Below are 17,372 nucleotides of genomic sequence, written 5' to 3' on the forward strand. Positions count from 1 at the left end.
GCGGGATGACAGCCCAAGCCCCGCCCACTACGCCGCCGCCGCGCAGGCGCACTACGTCCCCACGCCCAAAGCCCCAGGAAACGAGAGCCACAGCGCATGCTCAGCGAGGAAACAAGCCCACTTGTGCCCCCTGGAGTTTTGGAGGATTCTACGCACCGTCTGGCCGGTGCAGTGCAAGGTGCACGTGTACCGACACAAACTCAAAAGCAAAATTCTACTTTAGACTCAAAATCACGACTAGAAAGAACGACAGAGTTTGTTCAGAAAAGTATCCATTTGTAAAATAGGAAGAAACAGAAGTGATCCAGTGTGTGATTGTGGCCCCGTGATCAATGTGTCATTCTCTTGAAGCAACTGTAAAAATTTTTCCCGCTGTGTCTCTGCTCAAAATACAGAATCTGTCAACTAATGTCATAACAGTGAAATGTTTTATATAGTGTATTCACTGAGTTTTGTTATTTATGACCATAATCAAAACATGCCCTTTGTTCGCCTTAACAATAGCCCCTGATTTGTCTTAGAACATTGTCGGGAAGTGAAAGCCATGATAATCCATGGTGGTCTGTATAACATATGTAACATACGGGTAGGGGGAACCAGCGGAGACCACCAGGCTTGTGTAAAGGCAACATGGCATGTAATTTATTTTGCCTAGGTGCAGACAAGCAAGACTGTCTGCCCTGAACAAAGGAAAGTATGTACCTTTAAGAGGAATGGAGAGAAGAAGGCAGGGGACATCAGGCTAGAAGATCCCAATAAACATCTGTGGTCGAAGTTCTCTGGCAGTTTTGCACCACATTGGGCAAAGTCCTTGAAATGTTGTGTATAAATTGTCGAGTGCCTCTAAATGTTCTCAGAACATGCAAAATTCCTTGTACCATGTTTTTTTTGAATTTTTATTTTATTTTAAAGAGGGCAAAACAAAACAGAACAGAACAACGCAGATCAGTATAAAACAATGTAAGTGACACAGATTTCAAAGCAAGACGACAAGAGATCAGCAGTGACTGCCATAATACTTCTTGTTTTTTTCTAAATAGTTGTCTATATCTTCACACACAATGAATTCATACAAAACAAAATAGTATAAAGCTGATCAAAACAGAGTAATGAAGACATTACAGGTGTTCAAAATCAGAAAATAGGAAAATCAACAATGGCTGCCATAATTGTTCTCTTTCCTTGTCCCATCTTATCTCCTCTACAACTTCCTATGTTTGCTGACGACAGCCTGAGCCGAGTTCCTTGCAGAGAGCAGTGCGTCTGCTGGCAATCTGGCTTGGGGCTGGAACAGTCAGGTCTGTTGGAGCCTCACAGTCTGTAATAGTTTCTCATTTTATGAAATCGGAAGCAGAAACCAGAAAGGGGGAAAGATTCATCTAGAACTCTATATATAGTCATAGGCATTCCAAGAGCTAGGAAATAGGGATTTGGATGCCTAAATCCTGATTTTTGTTCACCCCAATTGATTTTCTCTATGTTCTTCTGATTTCTGAACCAGTTCTTCAAATTGATTTTCAACCATACAAAGAAATAAAGCCCCAGGAAGGTGGCACTGTCAGTGAAAAGGAAGTAGCTTACAGAAAGAGAAGGGTTCCACTTTCCCCATAGTTTCTATTGCTCCACCAAAACCACTTCAAGTAACAGACAAAGTGTTCATGTAAACAGCAGACCTGCTGAAAGAGTTTTGGCCCAGTCAGGACACTGTAGCTTGTGAAGCCTTAGAGGCGGAACCAAGGAGCTCCTATCTCCCCCACCCCTAGGAATTTACCTATGACTCCATCTTCCCCTTCCCTAGGAATTTACCTATGGCTCCAAACAAAAACCAATGGGCTACCTGTGCATCCCTAATGCCCCCTTAGGTTCCACCCCAAACCTAGGTTACTTATATGCCCCCACGCCACGTGTCCACCAGAGAGAAAGCCAGACTCCAGTGGTCAGGGGGGTTTTTGTTTTCTCTCTCCAAGGTCTCAGAATAAAGACCTCTTTTGTTTTATACTTCTCATCTTTTGGATGCACTATATAATCTTATCACCTGCCACACTCAGCTTCAAGACAAATCCTGGCACTTTGTGTCTCCTCTTCCAAAAGACAGGGGCAGGAGAACAGTTGAAGGGGACCAAGACCTTGTGTTAGGCTGAAGAGACTCAAAAAGATGGGTGTCTTAGTTACTTTTTACTCGTTGCTGAGACAAAATACCTGATGCACAAAGTGGGAAAGGAAAGGTTTATTTCTTACAGTTTTTGGAGGTTTTAGTCCATACTCAGTTGGCTCCGAGGCAGGGAGGGCCACACCCTGGGCCACAGTTCATGGCAGCTGCAAACAGCAAAGAAGAAACCAGCAAAAGAGAGAGACACACCTTTTTTCTGCCGTTACATTACATCCTGGCTCCACCCCTAGGCCAGTGTAGCACTCACACCCCCAACCCAAGCACTAGACAATGAACCAATCACAAATGCATAATGCAAATGCATGAGGCCTGGGGGCCACCCATATAAACCATGACATTCCACCCCTGGCCCCCAGGATTCATGTACATCTTTTATACAAAAAAAATATTTAGTCTGTCTCCGAGAGTTGCCAAAGTCCTTAGTTTCAGCACTGCTGAAAAGTCCAAGTCCCAAGTCTCCTCCAAGATCTCTGGCAATCTTTTAACTGTAACCCCCTGTAAAAATGAAACAAAGGTTAAACATTTCTCGAATGCAAAAGCACAAGATAAACATTACCATTCCAAAAGTTACAATCAGGGGAATATAAAGCATTGGAAACAAAGCAAGTCCAACATACAGCAGGACAAACATTAAGTCCTAGAGTTTTATGCTCAATATCTGAAGCAATCTGGTTGCAAGCTCCAAAAGGCTTGGGTGATTCCACCCCCATGGCACTTTCAGGGATTTCAGCTCCCGCAGCTTTTCTCTTAAATCCTCTCTGCTCACTTTTTGCAGCTTTCCTTGGGTCACCCACATTTCTGGCTTTCTGTCATTACATTACATCCTGGCTCCACCCCTAGGCCAGTGTAATACTCACACCCCCAATCCAAGCACTAGACAATAAACATATCACAAATGCATAATGCAAATGCATGAAGCCTGGGGGCCAACCACATAAACCATGACATTGGACAAGCCAGGCATGATGATGCAGAAGGATCACAAGTTCAAGTTCCATGTGAGCAACTGTCTCAAATTAGGGGGTAAGGGCAGAAACCTGAGGGTGTATCTTAGCACTGAGTTCAATCCCCAGTACAAAAAGGTGGGGACAAGTTTCAGGGAGGAGGCCCTGTGAGAGGTAAGGCTGGAGGAAAAGAGGAGGACAAGATGTGGAGAAATCTCATGTATAGGGAGGGGTGTACACCATGCCCATGCCACACCACTGCTCTGTTGGAACATGCAGCTAGTGGGATCCTACTGGGACCATAAACTCTCATCTTCGGTAATGAATTAAAGAGGCAGAGTTTAATATAAAAGAAAAGAATGTATTTTTTTTAAAAAGTGGGGTTGGGGGCTGGGGATTTAGCTCAGTGGCATAAGCACCTGCCTTGCAAGAGTGTAGTCGTGAGTTCGATCCCCATATCAATAATAATAATAAAAAAAGATAGGATGAAAATAAGATAGCTACTTTGGAAGAGTGGGGGCATCAGAAGTGAATACCTGTGTATTTTTATCCTCAGCTCCTTTTTATTTTAAGACAGGTGATTTCCACACCCCCTATGTGGGTACCTGAAAGTTGCCACTTGAGACTGGTTCCCTAGCTGTGTTTAATCCTAACCTGAGCACTTCTCTCTGCATTTTTTTCTGGCCCTCTGATTTCTTCCTGTCCCTTTGTGATGGATGCAGTGTGGGGTGCCTTACAGAAAGATAAGGATTAGTGGTCAGTAAATGAGACAGGTTAATGATTAAGTAAAGGAGAAATGTGCGCTTTATACATTAAATAAGAGTCTTACATGGCTGTTTTCTATCTCCTTTTCATTTTAACAGGGGTGGGGTTGAGGGGCTTGGGCACTAGTTACCCTAACCTGTCACGTTCCTGGCTGCATCCCCATTTTGCCTGTGGACTCTTCTCACTAAATTCTTGTCAGTTTTGTTACATGATGCCGTCCCAGATCTGGTTTCCCTCTCTCTCTTTCCTTCGTCTTTCTCATTACTGGAGTCTGAGAGCAGAAGCAAAAAGCTGCCTTTAGTAAGATTTCCTATTAAGTACTTTAATAAAGCTTAGTGAGATCCTATTTTATTCTTTGTTTCTACCTGTGACTTCCTGGCCCTAGAAAAAGCAGGATAGACAGAGCAAGATTTTATTCTACACCCGTACAGAATGTCAAGGCTTATATTCGGGAAACAGTTCAGTTTTTCAGTCATATCTTAAATACATGTTTGTTGCCCTCTAATAAAGAACAAGAAAAAAAAAAAGCAAAAGTAGTATCCATGATTCCTGCATTAGTGCCTTCCTATGTTTGGCTTATGCTTATATTACAATAATACACCAAGTCTTTTCGAAAAGAACCCATAGCTTCAAATTGCCACCAGCTACACATCTGGTTTTAAAATACTCAACAGTCAGACACAGTGGTGCATGTGTTACCCCATCTCGTGCAGGTAGATTTTATCTGGGGTCCATAACCTTCACATCGATAAAAGAGATAGAGATGTAAGTTTAGAAGGAGAAACAAAAGCACTTTATTAAAAAGAAGAGAGAAATAAGATAGCTACCTTGTAGGGAGCCTGGAGCCAGTGCTTACGGGTGTTTATTCCTGGCCTCTTTTACTATACGGCAAGACAGGCACTCTTCCCTTTGAGAGTTGTTACAGCTTGCTGCTCTGTTTTAGGCTCTGAGACCTCTGATTCGGCAACTGTCCCTGCACACTGCCCACCTGCAAATTCTTGGGTAAGCTTTGCTCTTCTTTGTTATGTCAAGTGATACCTTTGAGATTTACAGCAGAGTCTTATATTCAAGGCTGAGGTAGCAAATAGTAAAGGGATATAGGTATATTTTAGTGCATTAACATAGTGAGAGAATAATAAAATATATAAATGTATTTCTGTGTACATCTATATACATCTATATTTCTATGTAAGTAAGTGGGCATGCAGATGTGAGTATATATTTTACTGTACATACACAGTGAATTTTCTACGATAGAGCCCCTTTCCTACGTTATCTCTTCTGAACTTAATTGGAGGTGGAGAGGAGCAAACTGGGGACCTGGCAACCTAATTGAGTCCCTGGCAACTAAAGCCAACTGCTTATCATTTCTCCCCAATTCTCTGATTCTCTTTATTGCTCTCTAGCAGAGGCTTAACTCTTTCCAGTCAAGATTTGCCAGAACCCTCGCTAAGACCTTTCCCCTTCCCTGCCTGTCTCCCAGCTTTCCCTACACCAGCACTCTGGAAGGCTGGAGCGGGATAGCAAGTTTGAGCCCAGCCTGAGCAATTTAGCCAGACCCTGTCTTGAAATTTAAAAATAGCTTGAGATGTAGCTCAGTGTGAAGACCCTGGGTTCAATTCCCAGCACAAGGAAAACAAACCCTCTGGGAAAAAATTACTTTGTCTTCCACTTTCCCCAATTTAGGCACATCCTTCTCCCTTCTTTTTTTCCAAATCATCGCATCTATTTTGTACTATCATCTGTTCGCAATGTTTAGCAACCACCTCTCATATTAATATATTTCTGCAATGGCATTTTAAGCCACTGCTTAGTAAACTGTGGACTAAAAGATGATACCAATGCTAAATAATATCTAATGTGTAGTTCCCTCCTACTTTGAAGTCTGATTTGAGGATTCCCTGAGCCCAGGAGTTTGAGACTAGTCTGGACAACTAGCAAGACTCCTGTCTGAAAGATAAAAAGCAAACCTAACATATTTAGCATTTACTGTTTGTCCAGCACTGTACTAAATTCTTTACTAAGAATCTTCCTAAATTTTTTCCGCAGACTGTGCCTACCCCGTGACTGGACACTTTGGCTGCCCTCACATCTCCAGTGAAAACAGCATGCAAGACCTCGGTTCTTCCACCAGGATAAACTCCAGGCATTGCTGAGTCCAAAGGGCTTGGGACTGTTGGGGTGGGCCTTGTTGCTGGGAGCTGAGGAGAGTACAGGCTGTCGCTGCACCTTCAGGGGTTCGGGGTGCCTCTCCAAGAGCAGGCCTGGGCCGTCCCTCTCCCTAGGCGCTGCCAGACCTTTGCCCCGGGCCTAGCCATCAGAGCTCCAGTCCTTCCCAGACCCGCCCCCAGCGCCCGGAGAGCGAGCCTGGGAGGCGGCGAGGACGGACGAAAGAGTGACAGCGCTGGGACCCACGCGCGGTGCAGATGGCCGCACCGGGTGAGCCCTGCGCCGGGCCCGGGGTGAGTTCAGTCCCGCGCTCGCCCTCCCCTGACTCTCCCCTGCTCACGCAGTAGTAGATAGCTCGGACTGCAAACCTGGGGAATGCAGGGACCCCCTCCGCAGACTCTGGTCCTCTACTGTGCAGGTACCGTCCGAGCATCCGTGTCTTGTGACCTGCAGAGCCCAGGACTTTTCAGGGGTCTCCAGACCTCCCACCTACTGGGGACGTTGGTCCTTATCTTTATAAAGCTAGTGGACCCTGCCCAAACCCGGCCCACCCTCAGAGAGCCCCTTCCGGTCTCCTGGATCCCCTGTCTCCCTGGCTTCCTCCCGAATCCCGGATTGTGTCCCAGAAAGCGCAGCGGGGAGTGGACTTCCCCAGGCTGAGCGGGCAGAGGAACTCACGCTGACCCTGTGCCTGCGCTGTGCCTTGCGATTTACTGCTTTTAGGCCCGGCAACACCACCCTTAGAGAAAAAGGCCTGTCCCCTTTACAGGGAAGGAAGCCAAGGCCCAGGATGGTTTGCATGCCCTAGCTGGTGAGTGGAGAAGCTAGAACTTAAAAGATAAGCACGGAGGGGTGAAGGAGAGGGAGCAGAGGGCTGATGCAGCCGTGCCCTCTAAACGTCACAAATTTCTTGTCCATGAGGAGAGGGCCAGCAGAAGAATCCAGATAAACATCACAGATCAAGCCAGGCATGGTGGTACATACCTGTGATCCCAGTACTCTGGGAGGCTGAGGCAGGAGGATCAAAAAAAGTCCAGCTTGGGAAACTTAACAAGGTCCTGTCTCAAAATTTTCAAAAGGTTTAAAAGAGTTGATGTGTACCTTATTGTCTCACTCTGAAGGGCCTGTGTTCAGTCTCCAGTACAGGGTTTTCTAAAAAGACTAAGAGACCCAGTAGGACAAGCTTTGTGGCAGTGGTGCTCTTTTCAGTCTGGAGTTTCTGTTTGTGTGGACTGGAAGGAAGCAGCTTGCTTACCTCTTGGTGACTCTTGTCTCCTGGTGGTGATATGGAGACAGTCACATCTGCTTCCTAGAATTTTTACCAGGAGAGACAGGCTGTGCCTAGCACTCATTATGAAGCCCAGATTTCCTCTACTCCAGGACCCAACTCCCTGGGTTCAAATCCCAGTCCCACCACTTCCCACTTGTGAAGCACCAGCCGGTTACTCAAACTCTCTGGGTCTCAGATTCCTCATCTGCTAGATCAGCAGGGTGATTGATTACATCTAGTTTGTAGAGCTGATGATGTTAGGGTGAAAAGAGTTGAGAATTAAAAGTTATTCCAGAAAGGGCTTGGAATATGTGTATGTGATTGTTAAGGATCCCAAACTGCCCGACCCTGTGGGCAGGTGAGATTGGGACCTTGGTGTTGTACCATGCTAAGCCCCTCCCACCTGGTGTCTTTTCAGGTGTGGAACCAGAGTGAGCCAGAACCTGCTGTCAATCACCTGCTGAGCCTGTGCTTCCTGAGAGCAGCAGGGGTTTGGCTGCCCCCTCTGTACCTCTGGGTCCTCGGCCCCTTCTACCTCCTCTACATCCACCACCATGGCCAGGGCTACCTCCGGATGTCCCCCCTCTTCAAAGCCAAAATGGTAGCCATTGCCCCTGGGGGACTGGAGCCAGATAATGGGGAGAGGGGAGGGTGGAGCCTGGCAGACATTCCAAAATGAATACTCCTCCCTTGGGAAGTAGCCTGGCTACTGACAGGCTACTGACAAGAGGGAAATCTGCTAATCAAACAGATCGATACTAAAGAGGCAACAGAGATAAACTAAGTGGAACAAAGTTCCCTTGAGCAGATTTCATAATTATGAAAATCCATACGCAGACAACAGACACACACATGTTCTTGGATGGCAAAAGCTACCACAATCTGCCATTTTCCACTGTGACATGGGTACATTTGGGATACATAAGGTGATCTTAGGGCCGCATTAGGATGGACTTTTTTTTTTTTTTTTTTTTTTTTTTTTGTCTTTTTCTTTTTTATCGGTACCGGGGATCGAACTCATGACTGCCTACTTGCAAGGCAGGCGCTTATGCCGCTGAACTAAATACCCAGCCCCAAGATGGACTTTTTAAATTTTAAAAGTTACACTTTCATTTTATGTTATTTTATTTTCAGGGTCAGGGGTTTGCAAATGTGAACCACACACTGTTACCACTGATCTATAGTCCTGGCCCAGTTTTGCATTTATGTTTCCCTCATTGGCAAACCTGCTGAACAGTTTTTTAAAACTTTTGTGTGTTTATTTTAGTGTTAGATAAACACTACCTTTCCAGTTGCAAGCCCTTCTGTTCATTCGTCTTGTCCTCCAAACTGGTATAGAAATGTTCTTCAAAGTTCATTCCTTCCCATACCTCCTTGTTAAGTCTAGCTCCATTGCCTGCTGTCTGCCCAGAGATTAGCAAGCTGAAAGGGCCAGAGCGAAGACCACACAGCCTCCTCCCTTCCAAAGCTCAGTTCTGCTAATACATTGTGAAAACAGCCATAGAAGTTGTAGATAAATACCTGCAACTATGTTTCAGTGAAACTTCATAGCCACTAAATTGTGAATTTCATCTAATTTCTCCTTGTGACTTGTGATTTTTACATTTTTTAAAAATTATTTTTCATGATACAAAGAATACAAAATCCTTTCTTAGCTCACAAGCCATTTCAAAGCACATGACCAGCCCAACTCAACTGCCCCGAGATGGGGTTTGCCAAACCTGCCTCCTGCTAGCTGGCTACTTTGGTAATTCCGGGCTGCCTTCTCTCCAGTGTGTGCATATACATGTTTTCCCCTTTTCATTTTATTTTATTCAAAAAGGGAAGAGTATATGGTAGAGGGACCTAGAAACTTACTGGCGCCATGCAAGACTTCTCTGGTCCCTAACAGCAGAGACTGCAAACGCCTGCTAGTAAACTTCCCTTTACACCCTATCTTCTTCCTACATGAAGTCATGGCGCATGTGCAGGAGTGGAGACCCACTAGCTTCATTCTGCTCTGCATTCTTTATATGGCAGTTACAGTCAGGTTGCTCTGCAGTGTGGTGCCTCCTGCATTCTTCATGTTGACACACTGATAACATTCTGGCATAGGCTCATCACTGGGCCCCACTGGGGATTCTGCAGAACCACTGCCCAGTGGGACTGAGATCACCTCCAATTTGCTACTACCTTCCGTTTTACCCACACACAGCCTTATCTGAGCTGTTTCCCCAGGTGCTGGGGCTCGCCCTTATCCTCCTGTGTACCTTCAATGTGGCCGTTCCTCTGTGGAGAATCCAGCAGGGGCAATCACAGACCCCGGAAGTCCTTATTCATCCTACAGTGTGGCTCACCACCATGGTAATGACCTCTTTGGTTGTACCGGCTGCTGCTTTTCCAGCATGGGTGGGGAGCTTGGGAAAAGTGGAGACGTCCCTTCGTGCCCTCCACTCCCAACCCTCTCAGGCCCATCTGAACTTTCTTGCCCAGAGCTTTGCCATGTTCCTGGTCCATGTGGAGAGGAAGAAGGGCGTCCGGGCATCCGGGGTGCTGTTTGGGTACTGGCTCCTCTGCTGTCTCTTGCCAGCTATCAGTGCTGTCCAGCAAGCCTCGAGTGGGGTAAGTGGAGGCCTGGGCCACCTGGAGAAGGAAACCAGGCTCCCTTTCTTCCTCCTCCCCTTTCCACACAGGAGTTCTACTCCACATGGAGATATACACCCCAGTCACTTTAACGCTGAAGACACACAAGCACACCCTTACATTGAAGTGCCCATGAGCTCATCCATTTTTTTATTTTAAAATGACTCACAATATTGTAGATATTTATGGGGCACTGTATGATTGTTTTGTGTTTTTTCTTTCTTTCACAAGACAGGAATTGAATCCAGGCTCTCATATATGCTAGACGAGTGCTTTACCACTGAGCTACATCCCCAGCCCTTGAAAATTTGAAACATGGTCTTGCTAAGTTGCTTAGAGAGCCTCAGACTTGTGACCCTCCCTCCACAGCTGATATTTCAATGCATACATACATTGTGCAATAATCAGCGCAGGGTATTTAGAACATGCATCACCTCACATGTTCATCTTTTCTAGTTGGCGAGTTTACAGAGCCTTCTCCCTGTGTTGAAATATTCTGTACAATATTGTTAATTATAGTCTCCCTGCTAGCAGGGTTCTTCCTAATTGTACCTGCTGACAGCTCTGCCCTCTGCTTCCTCCCGCCCCCTTCTTTAGCCCTTGGTAATCCCCATTCTAGTGTCAACCTTACATTCCACATATGGTGAGATCACACAGCACTTGTCTTTCTGTGCCTGATTCATTTCACTTTATATAATCATCTCCAAGGTCATTCATACTGTCACCCAGATCTTTATCAATACAAATTTCCACTGTCTTACACACCCACATTACATACTCCATTTGCACGCCACACATGCACTTTGCTCCTGTTCATGCCTCACACAAGCACAGGCAAGCACGCATGCACCACCCGAACACACACACAAATGCTCTTCCTTATAGACCGGCACATTTCCCCCAGTCCTTACCTGTGCATACTCCCCCACGTTCTCATGCATCTTTATTTACACACTCGTTTTGCAAAGCCACTTTTATTTCACTTTCCCAATTCAGGAAGCAATAGTTCCATATTAGGTGACACAGTGCATCATTTTATTTGTAAAAAGAACAAAAATACTATTTGAGTCGGGTTTTCTTTAGAGCTGTTTTCTTTTAGCAGTTCTGGGGATTAAAGGCAGGGCTGGGCGAATGTAGGCAAGCACTCGACCCCGGAGCTGCCTCCCCAGCCTTCCTAGACTTGGCTTTCACAAGCTCAGCATTGTGGACATCATGGCTGGAGAACTCCCCATTGGGAGAGAGGCTGTGCTCTTCACTGTGGGGTACAGAACAGAGCACCTGGCTTTTACCCACTGGGGACCGATCTCACAGCCCCACCCATGTAGTAGATCCCAGAATGTCTCTAGATGTTTCGAACGTCCTCCAGGGGCACCATCACCCCCACTGAGAATCGCTTGCCATGGGTAGGAGGAACCACCTGGAAACCAGCGATCGGCCTGCAGGAGGTTATGAACCATCATTTCTTGTGCCCAGTGGTTTCCCTGTCCTGCTCTCAAAGGAGAAAGTAGAGGAATAGCATCTTGGCCTTCAGGACAGATCTTTGTGTTGTACTTTTTTTGTGGTGCTGGGGATGGAACCCAGGGCCTTGAACGTGCTGTCCAAGTACTCTAACACTGGACCACACCCTAGCCTAAGAACTGATTTTTTAAAAAGAGTAACCTGTTCTAATTAATGGGGGAGCCAGAAACCCCATCAGCTATCCATCAAGGGTGGGTCCTATGGTTGACTTCTAGATTGGCTGCTTGGGTAATAATGCAGAAATGGCTGGGACTCCAGCCCTGGCACACTCTATGGTAAGCATTCATGCTCACATTCTCATTGGGACCATATTAGTGTTCTGTGGTAGTCTAATAGTCCCATTTATTATTATTATTATTTCTTTTTTTTTTTTTTTGAGTCAGAGTCTTGCTTATAGTTTTGAACTTGCCATGCAGCCCTGGCTGGCCTTGAACTCCCAGAAATCCTCTTGCCTCAGCCTCCCCAGTGCTGGGATTAAAGGCATGCACCACCATGCCTAGCTATGAACCTACTGTAGATGATGACAGAGGCTGAGAGAAGGATATGATTTTTTCAGGGCCACACACATTCAGAGTACAAGGGCCAAGTTTATCTGACCTGTATTCAGAACAAACTTTCCAATATCAAAATATCGGTAGAATGGGGAAGGTAGGGTACAAACTTGCTGTCTATTGAAAAATAGTCCAGAAGAGTGTGCAATGCATGCAGGAATTCTGGTTTGAAATGAGGGCTCTTATTTTAAGCAATGTAAGCCCAATTCACACTAGCACAGACTTCAGAGGGATTGTATTAGTTTGTGACTTCATTAGCTCATATCTATGAGCTCCCAGGCAAGATAATAATACCACCAGATGTCCTCTCTCTGCCCCTTGGCTGCACACTCAGGGAGTCTACAGGAAGGACCCCAGAAGCTCCAGGCTTGCAGTCTGCCAATACAACAACCTTGGGACTCTCCCAGTGGATTCGGCCCTCATTGGCCCAGCATGAATCCTGTGTTCCTTCCTAACGATTCCCAGGACCTGGACGGTACTCATCGCCGGGTCTCAGTTTCCCGCTGACCTTAGAGTGGAGCAAGTTCTGTACAAACCATGTGCCTAAGCATAAGGGAAAGAATAATGGGGTGCTGTAACCAGAAGAGGGGACAGGAGCATGCCAGCAATCACAGCACATGGCAGCCAAAGCTCCCATTTGAATCAGACAGGCCATGTGCCCCGGAGCCAGTGCCATGGCTTCTCTGAGCCTTGGTTTACCCAGGCGTGAAACGAAGCAAGCTAACCCCCTGGAGTCAGCATGGGGAAGGGTGTGTGTCCAAGGTACAATAGATGCACAGTAAAACCAGCGCCCTTCTCCATCAACCAGGGGAGCCTGGCCGTGAGAGAAAGGGACAGGAGATAAGGATGGGGGACAGAGATGGAGAGATGATTTCCTTTTGGCACAAGGAAAAAGTCCCAGTGTCCCTGGATTTCATCATTGCAGCACTGAGACTAGTGTACACTGGCACGGCCTTGATTCCCACTTGTTCGCACGGAGTCAAATTGGAACCACCAGGGATGCTGGAGGCTCTGGGTTTCCAGAGCCCTGGTCTGGAAATCTGTGGATTCTGTGGCCTTGATCCCGTCTGGATGCTGCTCCTGGCATGGGAATGCTGTCCAGCCTCGACCTTCCCCCACGGCAGGTACCTTCTGCCACCTCACCTCCTCCCCAGGTCAGACTCAGTGTGGCTTCTGCTTTCTCTTCTGCAGGACTTCCAGAGTGACCCCCTGCACCACCTGTCCACTTACCTGTGTTTGTCTCTGGTCATGGCTGAGTTTGTGCTGTCCTGCCTGGTGGATCAGCCCCCCTTCTTCCAAAACGGCCCCCAGCAGTCTGTAAGTCACCGGGTCCCACCCCAGTGCCTCCTTTGTCCCTGCATCCACTTCCACGCACGACCAAAGCAAGCTAAACGAGGGAGTCAACGGGCCTTTCATTGTCTGTTTACCCTGCCATGTAGCAAAATGCAAATCTGCACATTGATTCGTTGCCTGTGTGGCTTTCTGTTTGGAATGTGACAGAAATCTTGTAAGCATTGTGAGCCACGGGACCAATTTACTTCAACTCTACCATCATGGTGCACGAGCTGCAAAGGCAGTGGGCACCAAATGACCAGGGCTGTGCTTGGTAAAACTGTTATTTATAGAAACAAGAAGTGAGCCAGGTTTGGCGTGGACTGTAGTTTGCCACCCCCACCCTGTGTTTCAGCTGGATGCTGAGGATCTGTGGTGACAGCAGAGATGGTCCCTGTACTTACCAGTTCCCAGTCACGTAGGGAGACTGCTATTAAGGAAGTCATACATTACACAAATGTGTGGAAAATAATGCCTGTATTTGTGCTTTGCAGAAATATAGGCTTCGTGAGAATTTTCATCAAGTAACTCTGTAGTAGCCTGTGAAATCAGGAAAGAATTATCTGGGGGAAGATACTGATCTACATTGTCTTTGAAAATACTCAAATGAGCCATGCTGGGTGATACACACCTGTAATCCCAGCACTGTGGGAGGCTGAGGCAGGAGGATTGCAAGTTTGAGTGCAACTTGGGCAGCTCAGCAAGACTCTGTTTCAAAATACAAAAATTTTATAAAGGGCTGGGGATGTAGCTCAGTAAAAAAGTCCTGGGTTCAATTGCCAGTACTGAAAACAATAATAACAGTTGGCTGGAGATTTAGCTCAGCGGCATAAGTGCCTGCCTGGCAAGTATGAGGTTGTGAGTTCGATCCCCGGTACAAAAAAACAAAAACAAAAACAAAAACAATAATAACAGCAACAATTGCAAGAACAACTCAAATGTTGAGACATCTATTTAAAACCAGAACTGGACTTGTTCTTCCTATCAGGTGGCAAGAAGAAACGTTAAAACTTGACAACAAACAGTGATGGCAAAGATGTGGTGAAACGGGCACCTTCATGCTTTACCAGTGAAAAGATTAGATCATATGGTCTTTCCAGAGCAGTTGACAAAAATGACAGGCAGATTTCTCTTTATAGCATCCACTCAGGCATTGAGTCAAGGACTCTTTCTCCTGCAGGGTCCTTGACGGAGAACATCTTGGTCTTAGCATAATAATAGCTGCTTTTGTGAGAAACTCTGATTCTTACCTTGTGAGCATGCTCAGTCCTGGTGGGCCAGGCTGTTTTTGTCTTGCCTACCAGGAATCATCAAGCTTGCTGAGGTCCCCTCTGGGAGAATTCCCCCTGTGTCCCTGACCTTGGTCAGCCGCTCACCACAGATGTGAGACCAGAGTCTTCCCCACCCCCATTCTTTGTCGTTTGCAGAATCCGTGCCCAGAGGCTGGGGCCTCCTTCCCCTCCAAGGTCTTGTTCTGGTGGGCTTCTAGGTAAGCAAATGCAGAAAAGGGGCTGGGTGGATCCCCAATCCCACCCTGTCTGCTACCTCTCCACAGTTATTTGTGCCCAGATGCATCACCCCACCCCCAACCCCAGGGCTGAGACAGCAGCCAGGCTACCCTGCCTAGCACCTAGTGTTTGTGTGTAGTGAGTACCCAGTTACTTTGTTACACTGTAACATTTATTGTTCATCTTCAGCCACTTCACCAACATTCAGTAAGCACCTACTGTGTGCTAAGCACCAGGTGCAAGATGCAAAAAGACCAAGTCTTTGGTGCCTGGAGAGTCCCAGGCTGATGGAGATAATAGGGCTCTGGCGCCAGCCACACGTGGCACTGAGGAAGGGCCTCTCCCAATCCTGCTCTGTGACGTCCGACCTCAGTATTGTGGGACCACCCAGGTGGAATCCTGGATCCACAACCTCCTGGCAGTTTGACCTTGGGGAAGCTACTTAACTTCTCTGTGCCTCAGTCTCCACACCTGTAAAATGAGAATAAAGGTAGCAACTACCTAAGGGCTGTGTGGAGAAATTTGCAAGACTTACAAAAGGGCCTAGTATATTGTGTGATAAACAAGAGTTGTTAAATAAGTGACGGACATGAGCTTCTGGACTTGTGGAATTGGCGGAAAGAGAATGGAAGTTTTCTAGATGATTCTGTTTGGGTGTTTCTCTCTGCTTCCCAAACTTTCTTTTTTCATTTCTTTTCTTCTCTCTCCCCCCACCATTGGGCCATAGCCCGACCCCAGTAATGTTTTTCTTTTAAATCAACTCATTTTTTTACTTTAATAATTTTTTTAAAAGAATCTTCCTATTACTACCCAAGCTTGAAAAAGTTATCAAATCACTTGCCCTAGAAGAAAACTCCAAAAATAATTTCAGAGAAAAACCAATGTTAATCATTTCCAGACCAAACCTGTTGCTTTCCCGAGTTTTCTCTGTGCTAGAAAAGGGCACCTGGCAGGTCCAGAGAGGCAGAGGCTGGCATCCTGGCTGGCATCCTGGCTGGCACCCAGCACTTCCCTGTCTTAGTTAAGTTGCTTACTCTCTCCCGCCTGTTTCCTTCCTCATCTATAAAATGAGCCAATGCTAAGCTACCAGACGAAACCATCTCTGTAAGGTTCAGAGCTAAGGTTCATTCCCCTCACCGACTCAGGAGCCAGCAGAGGTGCAGAGAGAGCTAAAATGACTTCTGCAGGCTCACAGCCATCAGTTGTGCCCCTGCAGGGCAGATGACAGGAGGAGCTCACCCCGGTGTTTCTCTTTTACAGACTGCTCTGGAAGGGCTACAGGAAGTCTCTGAGACCAGAAGAGCTCTGGAACCTTGAGCGAGAAAACACCTCAGAGGAACTTGTTTCCCAGCTGGAAAGGGAGTGGTTGAGGAACCACGGTGTGGCCCAGGGGTGAGTGGGTGGCGGACTTCAAGCTGGTATGGCTAGCAAAGCAAATTCATCAAATGTTTCTCATCCAGTCATGAGCCTATCAGGCTCCCTATACAGCTCTCCCCAGAGCCGACACCCCAATGGAGACTCACAACGGGGAGCTCCAGGAAGGCCACAGAAAAAGCTGTTATGGTGGAATGGCAGGCAGGAAGCAATGCCTAGGCTACAAATAGGGTCAGAGAGCTGGGCTGTGGCTCATAGCATGCAGACCACTGCTCACTTATTACACAATTTGTTTCCTGGGGTCAATTTTCTCATCTGTTCGGTGGTGGTGTTGCCCAGCTTGTGCAAAGCCCTGGGTTACATCCCCAACACTGTGCAAGAAAAAGGAGCAGGGGGCGTCACTAGGCCCATTGAGATATTTTTTTAAAAGATGATTTTTGGAAAACAGCAAATCCTCAAAAACAGCAGAAATTCAAGCAAGATTAGTTAGTCAGAGAATTTTAAGCTCTTTGGCATTGTCCACTCCACCTGGACTCGGCCACGGCGGCCTCTCCAGAAAGTTCCATGAGCCCTTGGGCCTTGAAGAAGCCGGAAGAAAAAGAGTCTTCAACACAGAAAAAGATGTCCCTGTACTAGATCCTGCCCTGCCAGCACGAGCCTGGTCACTTTCCACAAGGCACTGAACATGACTGGACCTCAGGTTTTCAGGGAACAAAACTGGCTCTGTAGGGAGGATCAAAAGGTACCCCTGCAAATTCTAGGGCTTTGAGGTGGCTTTTGGTGTGTGGCTGAATCGCACAAATAACAGACAGGCAGGCAGGTAGACAGACAGACAGCCAAAGAGGCAGGCAGGAGGCTCATGTGATGAAGAAGATGTAACCTCAAGCAGGAAGGGGAGAGGCAGGGCTATCCAAGTCATTTTCTATTTTCTTTTTATTTATTTGTTTATTGGTCTTTTTGAGACAGGGTCTTGCCATGCTGTTCAGGGTGGCCTGGGGCTCACTTTGTAGCCCAGGCTGGTCTTGAATTTGCAATGACCTCCTGCCTCAGCCTCCCAAGTACTGGGATTACAGGCGTGTGCCACCATGCCCGACCTTATACAAGCCATTTTCTGAGCCAACTGACTACACTTGAGAGAAATTTTATTTC

The 17,372-nt window shown here is 46.7% G+C and overlaps 1 protein-coding gene across 1 annotated transcript in view; it reads left to right on the top strand.

Annotated features, from left to right (window-relative positions):
- Window positions 1–6,066: 6,066 nt before the first annotated feature.
- Abcc6 (ATP binding cassette subfamily C member 6) overlaps window positions 6,067–17,372 on the top strand; it is a 47,753-nt gene continuing 36,447 nt past the window's right edge. Inside the window, exons 1-7 of the mRNA XM_063226625.1 lie at window positions 6,067–6,341; window positions 7,737–7,919; window positions 9,536–9,661; window positions 9,791–9,919; window positions 13,201–13,326; window positions 14,769–14,830; window positions 16,110–16,241. Of these exons, the coding sequence (XP_063082695.1) occupies window positions 6,306–6,341; window positions 7,737–7,919; window positions 9,536–9,661; window positions 9,791–9,919; window positions 13,201–13,326; window positions 14,769–14,830; window positions 16,110–16,241 (794 nt within the window). The 5' untranslated portion in view covers window positions 6,067–6,305. The remainder of the gene's footprint in view (window positions 6,342–7,736; window positions 7,920–9,535; window positions 9,662–9,790; window positions 9,920–13,200; window positions 13,327–14,768; window positions 14,831–16,109; window positions 16,242–17,372) is intronic.

Source organism: Cavia porcellus, unplaced genomic scaffold, assembly GCF_034190915.1.
Source record: "Cavia porcellus strain 051 isolate PalLab524CR breed Dunkin Hartley unplaced genomic scaffold, mCavPor4.1 scaffold_16, whole genome shotgun sequence".
NCBI classification, from domain to species: Eukaryota; Metazoa; Chordata; class Mammalia; order Rodentia; family Caviidae; genus Cavia; species Cavia porcellus.